The sequence below is a fragment of the Otolemur garnettii genome, unplaced genomic scaffold, assembly GCF_000181295.1.
Source record: "Otolemur garnettii isolate 467f Iridium unplaced genomic scaffold, OtoGar3 scaffold00154, whole genome shotgun sequence".
NCBI lineage: Eukaryota > Metazoa > Chordata > Mammalia > Primates > Galagidae > Otolemur > Otolemur garnettii.
Window position 1 is genome coordinate 2368170 of NW_003852549.1, and position 16085 is coordinate 2384254.

General features: G+C 41.4%; 1 protein-coding gene across 1 annotated transcript in view; it reads left to right on the top strand.

The window, feature by feature from the left end:
• The window catches only part of FREM2 (FRAS1 related extracellular matrix protein 2), a 198320-nt gene that overhangs the window by 92992 nt on the left and 89243 nt on the right, over window positions 1-16085 (top strand). Inside the window, exons 5-6 of the mRNA XM_003799707.1 lie at window positions 6753-6878; window positions 7889-8140. Of these exons, the coding sequence (XP_003799755.1) occupies window positions 6753-6878; window positions 7889-8140 (378 nt within the window). The remainder of the gene's footprint in view (window positions 1-6752; window positions 6879-7888; window positions 8141-16085) is intronic.

The following is a 16085-nucleotide window of genomic DNA, read 5'->3' on the forward strand; positions in this document are numbered from 1 at the left end:
AAAAAAAAAAAAGCCTATTAATTTTCTTAAAATGTCATTTTTAATTCTAGCATATGGGAATAACCGTTGTTAACATTTGAAAAGGTTAACACTATGGTCAATTTTAAATATGGGCCTCCTCCTGGCAGGAGCCTGCGGGTTCCGTAACGCGGCCCTCGCTTCAGCTCTCACCTTCTAGAGATGGCCGCAGGGCGGACCCCGTGTGTTCACGGGATTCGACACGTGTCCTTTTATGCTAAAATATATGTCAGTTACATTCTTTATACACATGAATCTGTATGCTATAAAGATTCAGACTTTACACTGTAATTGTATAATTTTATTAATATGCACATTGTATGCATAATTTTACATAATACTTTTATAGTTTTGTATAAATACATAATTTCTATGCAGGGTCTCATTGCTCACTTCTCTCTTTCACTTCTGCTGCACCTCCATCTCCACCCCACCTCCGTCTCTGCCTCAGCAGTACCTATGTCTCTCTTTCTTTCTTTTTTTTTTTTTTAGAGACAGAGTCTCACTTTGTTGCCCTCAGTAGAGTGCTGTGTCGTCACAGCTCACAGCAACCTCCAGCTCTTCTGCTTAGGCGATTCTTTTGCCTCAGCCTCCCAAGTAGCTGGGACTATAGGCGCCTGCCTCAACACCCGGCTATTTTTTTTGTTGCAGTTTGGCTGGGGCCGGGTTCACACCGGCCTGGTGCCCTACTCACCCTTGGTAAATGGGCCTGGTGCCCTACTCACTGAGCCACAGGCGCCGCCCCCTATGTCTCTCTCTTCACCATCTCAGCTTGGCCTCTGCTTTCCTCTGGTCTGGGCGGGACTGCCAGCCTCGCTGAGTGTTCCTCTTTTAGGCAGTGGAGCACGGGCTCTGAGATGGACTTCCTGCATTGTAATCCCAGCATTGCCACCTGCCAGCCTAACTTTTGACTGGTTAAAAGTGACAGTCAGAATAGTCTTTACCTCAAAGGACAAAGCTAGCCAATTGCATCAAGTGTTTAGAGTAGGACTCAGCAAATAGAAAGAACTCCATGTGTGCTCACTAATCATTTTAAGGCTAATACAAAAATGCCACCTTAGGACTTTTCCTCTTAAAGAGCTGTGCTTATATAAGGCAGGCTACATATATGACATCTCTCATGTGTATAAAGTGAAGCTGAGAAAGAATGTGAACTGAGAACTCTACCAGACAAGTCTACCTTTGTCTCTCTGATGCCCTTTTCGGATTTCCTCCTCAGATGACACGTTTCTTATACAAGTTAGGTCAACAGAACACCTGAACTTGATACTAGGCTTACTTGGTGTCTGTCAGATCACTTGTAGGAGTGAATTCCAGAGGAAAGGGCATGGCCTAGACACCCAGTTTTCTTTTTTATTTATAATTCAAATTTGCTGGCACTGGCAAGAAGTCCCACCTTGTTTAATCAAACCTGCCTGGATCATAGGAATGGAATGACCATGGAATAAAAACTCAGGTATTGGACGGTGCCTGTGGCTCAAAGGAGTAGGGCGCCGACCCCATATGGCAGAGGTGGCGGATTTAAACCCAGCCCCGGCCAAAAACTGCCAAAAAAACCCCTCAGGTACTTGGAGCTTTAAATCTTAAAGGGGCCTATTAAAATCCCATTAAGAAATGTTTCTGAATAACTTATTTGAAAAATACTGGCCAGTGTAAATTAGCAGTATGGAGTAAATATTATATATAATCAACACTGGCTTCATAAGCTTAGCTGCTATAACAAAATATCATAAACTGGGCTTCCTTAAACAGCAGACATCTATTTACCACAGTTCTATAGGCTGGAGAATCCAAGATCAGCTGCTGGTAGATTTGATTATTGGTGAAGGAGCCTCTTTCTGGCTTACAGATAGCTACCTTCCCATTATATCCTCATAAGAGTTTTCCTCTGTGCATGCTCAAAGGATCTCTGTCTTCCTGTTCTTATGAGGACACTAATCTCATTTTAAGGGCCCCACCCACATGACTTCATCTAATCCTTACGACCTCCAAAGGCTCCATCTCCAAATACCATCACATTGGGGATTAGGGCTTCAACATATGAATCAATGGGTAACAACGTTTCAGCACATAATAAACCCTAATACAGAAATCAGACTTTCAGTAATATTTCATGCTAATGCCATGAAGTCCAAGACCTGAAGAATGCCAAAACCTAGATGATAACAGAGTGAATTTCTGTAAGTTAATAAAAAGAACCTCTTAGTTAATATTTTGAATTGAATATTCAGTAGCACTCACTGTATTTTTTTGTACTGGAGTCTGTGTTCACTCATTTGTTTATTTTTTTAGTTTTCAATATAAACCACATTTTGTTAATTGACCCATAAATTGATGGGTACTCAGGCTGACTACACATCTTTGCAGTTGTGAATGTGCTGTAGTAAACATTCAAGTACAAGTGCCTTTTTGATAAAATGACTTTTTTTCCTTTGGGTAGGTACTCAGAAATGGGATTGGTGATTCCAGTGGTGCGTCTATATTCAGTTCTTGGAGAACTCTCCACAGAGATTATGCTAATCTCTAGTGCTCCCTGGAGGCTCTACTAATCTGAAGTCCCACCAACAGTGTATAAGTGTTGCCTTTCATTGTGCCTGTGCCGACATCTATTACGTTTGACTTTTTAATAATGATCATTTGGACAGGATGAGGTGGTATCTTGTATTTTTTAAATTTGCATTTCCCTGATGATTAGTGATGTTGAGTATTTTACCATATGTTTGTTTGCCATTTGTTTGCCTTCTTTTGAAAAATTTCTCTTCATATCTTTTGCCCACTTTTTAATGGTATTACTTTTCTCTGGCTGATTTGAGTTCTTCACAGGTTCTGGATATTAGCTCTTTATCAGCTACATCCTTTGTGAATATTTTCTCTCATTCTGTAGGTTGTCTCTTAACTCTCTTGATTAAGGTCCTTTGTTGTTCAACTATTTAATTTAATTAAACCACATTCACTTATTTTGGTTTTGGTACATTTGCCTTTGGGGTCTTAGCCATAATTTTTTTTTTTTTTTGGCCTGTATCTAGAACAGTTTTTCTTGTGTTTTCTTCTAGAATTTTTATGGTTTCATGCCTTACATTTAATTCTTTTATCTGTCTTGAACTAATTTTTACATATGATGAGATAAAGGGATTCTGTCTCATTCTTCTGCTCATGGCTATCCAGTTTGCCCAGCACCGTTCATTGAACAGGGCTTCCTTTCCCCAGTGTATGTTGTTATCTGCCTTGTCAAAGATCAGTTGGTTGCAGGTAGTCATTTCAGGATTCTCTCTTCTGTTCCCTTGGTCTCTGTCTCTACTTTTATGCCATTTTGGTTACAATAACATTATAATGTCATGTGAAGTCAGGCAGTGTGAGGCGTCCAGATTTGTAGCATGATCATTTGGGAGTATCAAACAGCTTCTGTGGGGTTTTCTTTGTTTGTTTTTTGGTTTGATTTTTTTGGGTTTTTTTTCGGGGGGGAGATGTTGCAGTTTTTGGCCGGGGCCGGGTTTGAACCCACCACCTCTGGTATATGGGGCTGGCACCCCACTCCTTTAAGCCACAGGTGCCATCCTTTTGGGATTTTGTTGTTGTTGTTGCTTAAGATTGCTTTGGTTGTTTGGAATCTTTTTTGGCTTCAAATGAAGTGTAGAATTACTTTTTCTAATTTGTGAAACACAATGTTGGTATTTTGATGGGGATTGCTTTGAGCCTCTAAATCATTTCAGGCAGCGTGAACAGTTCACCAGTGTCCATTCTACGAACCCATGGGTAAAGGAGGTTTTTCCTTTTGTTTGTATCATTTATGATTTCTTTCATCAGTATTTTTTAGTTTTCCCAGTGTAATCCTTTGGTGATGTCAAACAGGTTGGGCATTTTTTGTTTGTTTGTTTGTTTGTTTTGCCAGAATTCTTATTCTGGTTCCTTGTCTTCTGAAATCTGTTCTCTCAGCTCAAGACAGCCCCACAGTGCACCTGTCCTCTGCTGGGAACTCTCCTCAGTGCAGAGAAGGGGAGGCTCCTGGAGGGCACACCCATCTTCCTCTGGAGGACAGATAGGCACAGATGGGCAGCCCTCAGCGCTGCTGCTCTCGTCTCCCGCCTTGCCTTTGCCCTGAGGTCGTCCCTGGCACTCCTTGTGTTGCAGAACAAGAGCATGGCCCACCTACTTTTGCCAGCAGCAGCAACTGTCAGCCTCAGCCAGCTTGCAAGCTGCTCCACTCAGCTCTCAAGCTTTCCAGAGTCTTTGAGTCTTTGTCAAAACACGATGACGGCAGCTGACTCTGTTGCTGTAGCAATTGCTGAATAGGCAGCCTTTGCTTATTCACATCCTATGGGCAGTGTTTGTTTATTTCCATATCTTACTCAGTAACAATCAAAGTCCTTCGTAGCCCTGAGGGCTTTATATGATCTGCCTGCCACCCACCCCACCTCCCCCTCTCTGGCCTCATATCTCACCCTCTCCTCCTGGCCCAATTTGCTTCAGCCTGACAGCCTGCTGGCTGTCCTTGTGTACGTGTGGCACAACCTTGCTGGGCCCTTTTTAACTTACACATTCTTTGCCTGTACTTCTTCTCTAAGTTACTCACATAGAACATCTCATTACTGCCTTCTGAGGTCAGCTCAGGGATAACTTTCTCAGAGAGACTTTCCATGACTCTTCTGTATGGCACAGACCCCTCCACTCTCACTTGCCAGTGCCAGCACTCCCTGTCACCCCAGCACACTTTATTTTCTTCGTATCTTTTCTTGTCTCTTGATACACGACGTATTTTCTTGTGCGTTTATTTTCTTTCTCTTCCCCACCCACCAGCTAGAATGAAAACTCCATGAAGCCCAAGGCTTTTGTCACTTCTGTCTCCCCTGTGCCTAGTGCAGTGCCTGGGAGAACTACGGTCACCTAATCAATACTTGATAAGTAAATAATTAGTTATAAAGGCTTATGTTCACAGATATTTTTAAAATATGAGTTTTTTTGTTTTGTTTTGTTTTGTTTTTTTGAGACAGTCTCATTATGTCACCCTCAGTAGAGTGCTATGGCGTCACAGCTCACAGCAACCTCAAACTCTTGGGCTTAAGCAATTTTCTTGTCTCAGCCTCCCAAGTAGCTGAGACTACAGGCACCCACCACAGTGCCCGGCTATTTTTTTGGTTGTAGTTGTCATCATTGCTGTTTGGCAGGCCTGGCCGGGTATGAACCAGCCAGCCCCCCAGTGTATGTGGCTGGCTTCCTACTTGCTGAGCTACAGGCACCGAGCTTAAAATAGAGGTATTTTTAAAAATAAGTTTATCAATCAGAGTTCAGGGTGGGGGGAGAATAAAAAACAAATGACATACTTAAAGTGAATAATCTAAAAATAATTTAATCACATGAATATTTCACAAAGGTGAAAATAACATAAGGACACTGTGAACCCCCAGGCATGGTAGATGCTTCCTTTGCTTTACCAAAACCAATTACTACAGACACAAGCCTGTTGGGTTTTGTTTCTAGGAGGGAGGGAGAGCAGCACCACCACTGCCTCAAGGCCCGAGGGACACTGGGGCAGGAAGCTGGGTGGGGGTGCCGAGTGAGCTGGGAGTGTGCCCAGTTCTGAACCCTGGGGGGCAGGAGAGGATTAAATGCCTGACCCACTGGCTCTGTTCCTGCCCTGCAGTCCCCTTCCTGTAGTCCCCTCTGGCCCAACCAGAAGCCAGAGCTCAGGGAGATGCTAGACACAGCTCATGCTAGCTGGCTTCTGGGTACAGAGAGGGTGGAGCAGGGTGCGGTACCAGGGCTGTACCCACTATTCAGCAGTCTTGTATAATCGTCCAACATACTGGGGGCAGCTGTTTTAAAAATAATCATGAAACATTTTGTGTGTGAGCAGGAGACTATCAGTGAAACAGACTCCCACATCCAAGAGCCTGTCTGGGTTTTGCAACCAAACTGTTGAACTATTTATAGACAGTTATTAACAGTTTTACATAGTGACTGCATTTTTTGAAGAATTTAATTGTGCCATGTTTATTATTTAGTGTACCTTGCAACTACATTAAAAAATGAACCCTTGAGCCTTATGGTAATCTATAAATACAGTGTATACCGTGTGCTACTGTCACTCTGCTAGGGGAAGACGGAAGCCCTGGGAATATTCCTTACAGCTCATAAATAGACTTGCAAATTCTAAAGGAACAGTTGTTTTTTAAAAGTGTTGAACAATGTATTATTATATTTTTAATCATGATTTATCCAAAAGGAACACATTTTGGGTGGAAATAACAATAAAAATAAACATTTGAGGATTTGAATTCTCATCTTGACTCAACCAGTAAAGGTCATTAGCAAATAAGTTTATGAGTCTGAGTAACCTCATCGGAAAGTAAGGGGTGGGACAAGATGATTTTTGAGGTCACCTCCACTTCTCAAATTCTACTTCAATGGGAGGTGTTAATCTTTGTGAAGAAAAGAAAGTTGGACTTAACAGAGACTGTGTCAGCAGCACTTATTAATTGAAGAAAAAAGCAATTACTACAGAAAAAGCATGTTGGGTTTTGTTTCTAGATTTGAAGATTCCCTGTCGAGGAGCCTGCAGACTCGACTCATTTCTTTCCCCTGCCCTCCACCCTACCTTTTCCACACACTGTTATTCTGAAAGAATATGCAGGGGGTGGGGGAGTCAATCATTACCTAAAGTTCAATTGCATAGATTGTTTCTGAGATAAGAAGGTCAGACAAAAATAATAGTCATCATGATTGTGTTTTCTCTTTAGAATCTACTGTATTTATTCCCCAGTCTGAATACTCCGTTGAAGAAGATGTTGGTGAACTGTTCATTCCTATCAGGAGAAGTGGAGATGTCAGCCAGGAGTTAATGGTCATCTGTTACACCCAACAAGGTAGCTGGATATGCCATCGGGGGAGGGAGGGAGGAAACATAAAATAGCCCTAATGATATAAAAGACGCTTTGACATAAGGGGTATACGTTACTATTTTTATAAAAAATAGAACATCAATCCGTAAGTCTTTCATCAGAGGGCTCCGAGGGCTCCTTCAAGAGAGCCTGGAAGGACTCTGCTGCTACTTACCCAAACGTTTCTGTTGGCACTCCATCACTTACTGGATATTCCTCAAGTCTTTTTTGGATTACAAGGAACTAAATTCCACCCAAGCTTGCTCCAATAGAAAGAAGTTATTATCTCAAAGAAAAGAGAGGAAGCGGTGCTAGTTGCTTTGAAACTCCTTTCAAAGAAATGTCAAGATATTTGTTTTCCTCATTGGTATGCATCCTATGAAAGGTGATTTTATGTGATAAAAAATTATATTACTATGTAATATTCATTAATATACTAAACACCTTTCTAACAAGTAAGTAGATTTTCTAAGAATGCAACAGAAAAAGTGAGATACCTTGTAGATATCTGAGCAGGCTTTCATTAAAATTCTCATTCATATGTTTGAAGGGCCGTACAGAGTAATGATTAAAAACAGATTTCAGGGTCAGCCTTGGGCTCTGAGTCCAGAGCAAGGGTCTGATTTCTGTAAATCTCAGCCACCAGATCGGAAAAGCACAGTGGAGAGCTTAAGAGGCTTGACAAGGCGAGTCTGGGAAGCTCCGAGCAGGCTGCCTGTACCTGGGAAGCATTTGAATGGTAGGAGGTGTGTTTTGTAGCTCTGTTGACCTAAAGCTCCAGTGGCAGCAGAGACAGGAGAGAACACTTGAAATTCAGTATTCACCATAAGGTCGAGGTCCTTCTGAAGTGGGCTCTTGACGCTGGGACAATATGCAGTTGCTATCAAACTTACAGGGCTGTTCACATGTGGGAAGCAACCTTTAAAATGCTGAGTTTCTGGACACACCCCTGTCTTATGTCCTACAAAAACCTTTTGGATTCTCTCTGCCTCCAGGAACAGCAACCGGAACCGTGCCCACTTCAGTGTTGTCTTATTCTGATTACATATCCAGGCCTGAGGACCACACCAGTGTTGTCCGCTTTGACAGAGAGGAACGGGAGAAAGCTTGCCGGATAGTTGTCATAGATGACTCCCTGCATGAGGACAAGGAGACCTTCCACGTCCTTCTGAGCATGCCCACGGGTGGGAGGATCGGGGCCCAGTTCCCCGGGGCTCAGGTTACGATCGTGCCCGACAAAGACGATGGTAAGGACTAATTTTCCTGCAAATTCTTCCTACCAGAAAGATTGACACCAGATGCAACTTTCTGGACAGAAGAACGGGAGTCCTCAGAATTAGCACATGCACATTTATCTTGTGCTTGACTTTGGGGTGTGATTGGGGTTCCACGGTTGGCTGCCTCAGTCACTTTGTCTTTCTTGACTTAGTGTTTCAAAGGGCAGAGGTCACACCTGTGACAGGTCCTTTCCCAATGCCGTTTACTATTATGTGATAAAACTTAGAACTTCTGGCAAGGAACTGAAGTAACTTGGTTAAGCCGTATTTATTTCCTTTTGGTTTGGTTTGGTTTTATCTCCTTTTGCTATTTTATTTTGCTTTTAAAAGTTGATCCTTTGTGACTTTATTCTCAGCGTTTGGACATGTTTTACAAAGTGACCTTCAGACAAGGCTGTTGAATGAATAGCGAGTAAAGACATGGAAAAGTGAGTCCCAACAGGCAGCGCCCAGCTCCAGAAAAGGAGGGGGGTGTCTTCTACATCACTTTTCCCTCAGGGAAATGAAATTACCGTGAATTAACCCCTCAGTCTAGAAGAATAGAAAAATGGGAACAAGTGTATTCCCATCCTCCCGTTTTAGAAGTGTCCTGTGTTTTTTTCTGAGGATGGAGAGACCAAAAAGGAAAGAGTATAAATTATCTGTGAGGAAGGCAGAGAGCAGTCACCTGAAAGATGGGATTCCCCAACTCTGGACTAATTTTCTCTCCTCCTTAAAATGTTCCTCATGGGGCTGGTGTGGTGGCTCACACCTGTAATCCTAGTGCTCTGGGAGGCCGAGGCAGGTGGATTGCCCTGAGCTCAGGAGTTCGAGATCAGCCTGAGCCAGAGTGAGCCCCCGTCTCGCCAAAAAAAAAAACAAACAAACAAAAGCTGGGCACTGTGGCAGGCACATGTGGTCCCAGCTACTTGGGAGGCTGAGGCAAGAGAATAGCTTGAGCCCAAGAGTTGGAGGTTGCTGTGAGCTGTGATGCCATGGCATGCTACTGAGGGTGACAAAGTAAGACTCTGTCTCAATTTAAAAAAAAAGAAGAAGGAAGGAAGGAGAAGGAAGAGGAGGAGAGGAGAGGAGAAAAGAAGAATTAAAAATACTTCAAACTAAAACAATTGAAAACAAAATTCAAAAAAATCCAAAAAATTGAAAAAAAATGTTCCTCATGGTGGATGAGAGAGGAAGGGACTGGGCCATGAGTCTGTAGTTCAGAGAGAAGCTGGAGGACAGTCAAACATGTAATCCCCTGTACTCTTTTTTTTTTTTTTAATTTCAGAATATTACGGGGGTAAAACTGCTTTGGTGACATGAATTGATTTTTTGCTTTTGTCCACTTTCAGTCCAAGTTATAAGTGTGCCCTGGACTGTTAGTTGTGAACAAGCCTCCCCTCCCCTGCCTCCATCGGGGTCACTAGTACATGTGCATGTGAGTGTTAATCGGTTTGTTCCAATGTAATGGAGCAGGAGTAGAGTACGTGTGGTGGTGGTTTTTCTGTTCTTGCTGTACTTAGAAAAATGGTCTCCAGATCTATCCAGGTTGTTGCAAAAGATATGTTTGACATTTTTTTTTTTTTTTTTTGATGGCTGAGCAATCCCAAGTGATCTTAAAACTTAGAAAATTGAAAAAAATGTAAAGATCTTGGATATTTCATTGGCAAAGAAGATGAGAGGTAAGGGTAGGAATGCATCAGGGCACGTCCTCTGCAGGGCACGGTGCTGGCTCATTTGCGTATTATTCTTACCTTCTCTATGTTTATGGCCTCTTTGAATTTCTTTGAATTGTCTATTTATAAGTTGTTCATATGCTCTTACTGATTTACAGTAGCTTTGAGAATAGCAGACATGATACCTTTCTGTGTGTATTTAAGGCTTCTTTTCATCTTTTACCATTCATTTCTGGTTTTGTTTCTTTTTTAATGGGAAAAATCATAATTGTACATATTTAGGATTTCTAAATGTACATATGCATGTAATTGTACATATTAGTATGCAGTGATGTTTTCATACAGGTGAGACATCGCAGTCAGATCAGACAGCAAACACTTGACCGTTTCTTTGTGTTGGGAATAGTCAGAGTCTTCCTTCCAGCTGTTTGAGACCTGTCTCCCTGCCTCTCCCTTCCCCCTTTAGCACCTTTGTACTCTATCGTGACTATTGTTCTAAGAATCCTGTGAAATGTATAATATCTTTTTAGACTGAAAAAGTTTAACAACATTGATGATGAAAATTAAAAATGATGTCATCAAGAGGGTATTGTTACAAGGTGACCAGATTTTAACATTGGTAAAGCAGGACATCATTGCCGGGGAAGGCAGGATTAATTAACAATTTGGTCTATATGGAGCAACAAAAATTTTCATAGAATGCAAAAATAGCATTGTAATATATTTTTTTAATTTCAACATAAGTATAATTTACAAATATAATACATTAAAAAATTATATACAGTATCATTTTATTCTTTGGCATATTTCTCATTTGAGTGAATTTTTTTTAGTAGATTGCTGTCGTTGTTTAAAAGGTCATGAAATTTTTCACAAGAATTTGTTAAATTATATTTCACACATAAAATGGCTTTCAAAGTCTCAACACTTAATTGTGATTTTTCTAATGTCCACACTTTATTTACCGTAGGAAAAACACGTTCAGTCGCAGCATTAGTTCCTGGTAAGAACAGCGCGTATCCCACAAGTTTTAGTGCATTATTGTATGGAACATGGTTTGTTTCAAAATGATGAAATATTTCTAACCATTTGTTCTCTATTGTGATTTTTGCTGATGCCCAAGATTTGACCTTTTCCTTATCAATATATTTTTTTAATAATGATACCTCATAAGTCGTAAGTGTCACTTTCAAGGCCAGCGCTAGACTTTTTGCCGCTACTATAGAATATAAATAATACGAGTATTGTCTGCTAAATTCATGAAATAAATAAATAAATTACTTACCTAAATTATCTGAATAGCTGATTTGTTGATATCACCTGTTTAACTAGCACTAGCACGCAGTACGATGAATGCAGTATGATGTGTATGGTCTTAGAGACAGTTACAAAATGTTTTTGTGGTTGCCAATGCCAAAAAATGCCATTGTTCATTAAGTCCAAACAATGGTGGTCGAATTCTAACAAATGATCAACAATGCGGACTTTGATAAGCAGTTCTCGATTATCAGTTCTCATCAATTATTTGTTATTATTAAAGTTTAACATTATAAAATTAACAAAAATAATATAAAACTCATATCCGGGCGAAATAGCCGCATGGCAGCTGAAAACTGCTATTCCCTTCTCGTTCTCCCGCTGTTCCCTAGCTTGTCGTGTATTCTTTCAAAAAATTGGGACTTTTTTAAAACACCGCAGGATGCAGGACAAATTGTTAAAAATCGGGACTGTCCTGCCAAAAGTGGGATGTCTGGTCACCTTAAAAGTCTTGATTTGTTCTTCAATTTGTGTAATTCCCTACATGTGTAAGCTACTCTACTATTTTTAAATGTTGCTTTAGTTTATTAGTTTAACAATATTTCTATTATATAGTTAAATGAGTGTGGAAACTATATTTTGACTTTATTCAACCTTAGAGTAAGTATTTTGAATATCAGCCAAAACAGATCTAACAGTGCACAATACATGCTATCTAGATATCTATCTATTCCTTTTTTTTTTTTTTTTTTTTGAGACAAGAGTCTCAAGCTGTCACCCTGGGTAGAGTGCTGTGGCTTCACAGCTCACAGCAACCTCCAGCTCTTGGGCTTAAGTGAGTCTCTTGCCTCAGCCTCCCAAGTAGCTGGGACTATAGGCACCTGCCACAAGGCCTGGCTATTTTTTGTTGTTGTTGCAGTTGTCATTGTTGTTTAGCTGGCCTGAGCCAGATTCAAACCTGCCAGCCATGTTGTATGTGGCCAGTGCCCTATCCACTGAGCTATGGGCACTGCCCTATCCATTCTTATAGAAACAAAGAGATAGGAGTAATTTTAAAGAGAAAAATGTAATTAATGATTAATTTAGTTCAGTAAAAAACTTTGGCAAAAAGTTTTTCCCAGATGGCTGTGGGAGGTGCATGGGGGAAAAAATGTACTTATTGGGTGCCAGGCATTTTCATACACACACACACACACATAGATATATATATGTCTCACTGAATCTTTTCACAAATAAAATATGATGTCATTATTCCTATTTTTCAGGTAACAAGACTTAGATTTAGGAAGACTAAGTGGCTGACTTGAATTTACAAAGCTAATACAGAATGAAGCCAGTACCGGGGCCCCACGTACCTCCCTGCCTTTCTTTCTTTCTTTTCTTTCCTTCCTTTTCTTCCCCCCGTTTGTTTCATTTCTTTCATTTATTTACTGAGACAGCATCTTATTCTCTTGCCCAGGCATCACAGCTCACTGCAACCTCCAACTCCTGGACTCAAGCAATCCTCCTATCTCAGACTTCTGAATAGCTAGGATTATAGGTGCATGTCACCATACCCAGCTATTTTTTTAATATTTTTTCGACTGAAATGTTTTGAAAACATTGATGATGAAAATTAGGAATGATTTAATTAGGAGATTGAAGAAAGTCTTGATTCTGTCTTAAATTTATGTAATTATATACATTTACTTAAATGTTGCCCAAGGTAGCCTCAAATTCCTGATCTCAAGTGGTCCTTCTGCCTTACCTCCCAAATCATGGGATTACTGTGTGAGCCACTGGGCCTGGCCTTTCACTCTGCTTTTGAAACACATCCTTCATGGCAATGAAGTTGAGGAACCATTTGTATGGTACCATTATTATAACATTTGCATAATATTTTACTATTGTCAGTGTTTTGTCTGAGCTTTACAATTCCATGGTGTAGACAGGACAGGTGGTATTGTGACTAAGGTAGCTGAAGGTCAGAAAGTTGTTTGCCTCACAATACCCATAAATTCTGGTGCCGTGGATTTTGATTCAGCCAACACGGGAACAGCATTTTCAGGAATGCCGTCAGAGGAGCTCATCGCTCCTCCTCGTTCACCCTGCCCGTGCTCAGTCAGTCAGCAGCTGTGCGCAGATGGCTGTTTGCTCCCCCCTGGCCTTCCCCTTCGGCTTCCAGCACTGCTATTCTAATTTAGAAGAGCCTTTTCTTCTCAGGTGCAGATGGCAATGAACTCCTCACCAGCCCACAGCCTCATATCTCTTCCCACCCAAAACTCGGTTCTCACGGGCACAAATTTATTCTTTCCTATACTCACACCAGGCCATTCCTCAGCAAAAACCCAAATCTATTAATAGCAAACTTGATCATCATCAGAAACATAGGTACATTCCACCTCGCCCAATCATGAGCCAAAATGCACAGGAAAGAAAAAACAAAGTGTTATTTAAGCTTCTCTGTCAGTGTACCAGCTGAGACGCCTATAGATATTAAAAGCAAAAATTGTTAATGCCATTTCAATTATTTTCTTAAAAATGTGATGGCCAGTTTAGTCTCAGAATAAGGAAAAAGGAGAAAGAGCAGGGAAGAATGAAGGAAGAGGCACATGGGTCTCATGAGAGCAAAACAAAGGCTGTCTGAGAGTAAGAACAGGATAGCGTCAGAAACTGAGGGAGAAAACGGAAGAGCCTCGTGTCCAAGCAGGAAAGGAGAGGCTGGTGCAGAAAAGAGGAGCCAACAGACAAGCCCAGCAGAGTCTCTGTGCCCTTTCGGATGCTCATTCTCTTTCTTTACAATTCTTTGAAATATCATTAGCAAAATAAGTGCTGTGTATAGCACTCTGTGTGCTTTAATTTTAAGTCTTCAGCTAGGAGGTTACTGTGACCTCCTGGAAGTGATTCCTGGCACAAGCTCACCCTGAGGCTTGAACTCCCCCCACCAGATGTTGAAGTTGCAGATGTCAGCCTGGAGGTTGACCCGGGAGAGAGAGCTTTGGGTCCACTGCCACCTCCCCTCCACTGCGATGCTACTGTTGGTTTCTGCACTTAGACCTGGTAGGATTTGCTTTCTAACTTGGGAAGTCCCTGTGTTGGGTGAATAGATACTGATATTTAGAGTTGTTGTCTCATTGTTGAAACCCCCTTCGCCTTTAATGATGAGCATCTTGTGGTGTTTTTTTCCTTTACCTTTAGTGATTTAATGAGATTAGCTACGTCTGCTCACTTGTGGCTTCCATCTGTGAGGGTCCTATTTCCTGTCTCTTTACCTTGAGTCCTTGTGGGTCCTTGCAGGTTAGATGTGCCTCTCAGGAGCATACACCTGAGGTGTGCTTTCTGTCCCTTCAGCCAGTCTGTATCTTTTAAGTGGGGGCATTAAGATCGTTCATATTCAGTATTAGTACTGGTGTGTGGAATACGGTTCTGTTCATCATGTTGGGTGATACCTGGTTGTTTTGTTAGCCTGTTTTATCATGCTGCCAGAGTTCTCTGGCTGGTACTTTCTATCTGAAACTTCTCAGCCCAGGGCAGATAGGTTTGCAGCACACTGGTTCCTTTTTGCTGGGAACTCTCCTTAACACTTAGTGAGAAGTGGTCTCCAGGTGGCACTTTGCGACCTCCTCTGGAAGACTGACTCGGCAGGGAAGGACTGGATGCCCCGAGCGCTGGAGTGCAGCACTTCCCGGGATCATCACAGGCCATGTGGCACTGGATGGTCTTCATGCACATCGGGACACTTCATGCACCTCGGGCATTGTTGGAATCTCATGTTGAGGGCTGGGTGAGACCCCCGCCATGGAAGCTGGTGTGGTGGGACATTGCTCTGCCTGAGTCTCTACCCAAAGGGGATGTGACAACTGGGCAAGGCTGTCTAGGCAGTGGCCACAGGTATCTGCGCTGTGGGCAGCTGCTTAACCTTGGTCCAGGCTCCATGGCAGCTAGAGGCTCTTGGGTACCTGTGGAGTGTTGAACCAGTGTGGGTACAGTTCCAGCCAGGTGGCTGGTGGGAGCCTCAGGGGCACGGCTGCAGGGCCTGCAGAAAGTGCTGGGGTTTAGGTGGGGGGCTGCTTAGCCAGCTCACACCCAAGAGCCTCAGAGCAGAATCTATGGGAGTCCTGGTGGCATCCCTGAGCCCTGGAAGAAAAGCCAGGGATCCCACAGCAGCAATGGAGCCTCACACCAGAACTACGTAAAGAACGACCAAAGATAAATACATTGAGAAAAGAAATCAAATGATTGCTGCAGTGAAATATTGATCAATAATAATAATAATGCAAAAAAAGTAACATTCTCATTGTCAGATAAGAGTATGTCTATCATAGAATGCTTTGACTCAGAGGTTCAGTATGGAGTCATCAGTTAACTTCTTTTTTTTTCCCGAAGTCTCAAAAAATAGACAACTAATATTTATAAATAAAAATAAAAGATAATTTCAAAAAACAGATCATGCCAAATCTTGTACACAATAGAAAAAGAAAAAATACTTCAAAATCATTCTACTTCATCTGGATATACCTGATATTAATATTGGAAAAAATATATTACTATAAAGGGAAATTACAAACATATTTCACTTATAAATGAGGATGCAATATCCTAAACAACATATTAACAAGTTGAATTAAAAATTGTTCAGGGCAGTGCCTGTGGCTCAAAGGAGTAGGGCACCTGCCTCATATGCCAGAGGTGGCAGATTCAAACCCAGCCCTGGCCAAAAACTGCAAAAAAAAAAAAAAAATTATTGTTTAAATAATGTACTTTGGTCAAAATTCATTTCCATGGACTATCTTTTTCCATCCATTTACTTTGAATCTGTGTGTCTTTGTAGGTATAGTGTATTTCTTCCTGGAAGCTTATGTTTGAATCATGTTTCTTTATCCACTCAGTCAGTCTGTATCTTTTTAATGGAGAATTTAATCCATTTTCATCTGAGGTTGTTATTGGTATGTGCAGTTTTATTACTGTCATACCTAGGGTTTATATATTCTTTGTTTCTCAGCTTTTCTCTCACTGTTGTTATT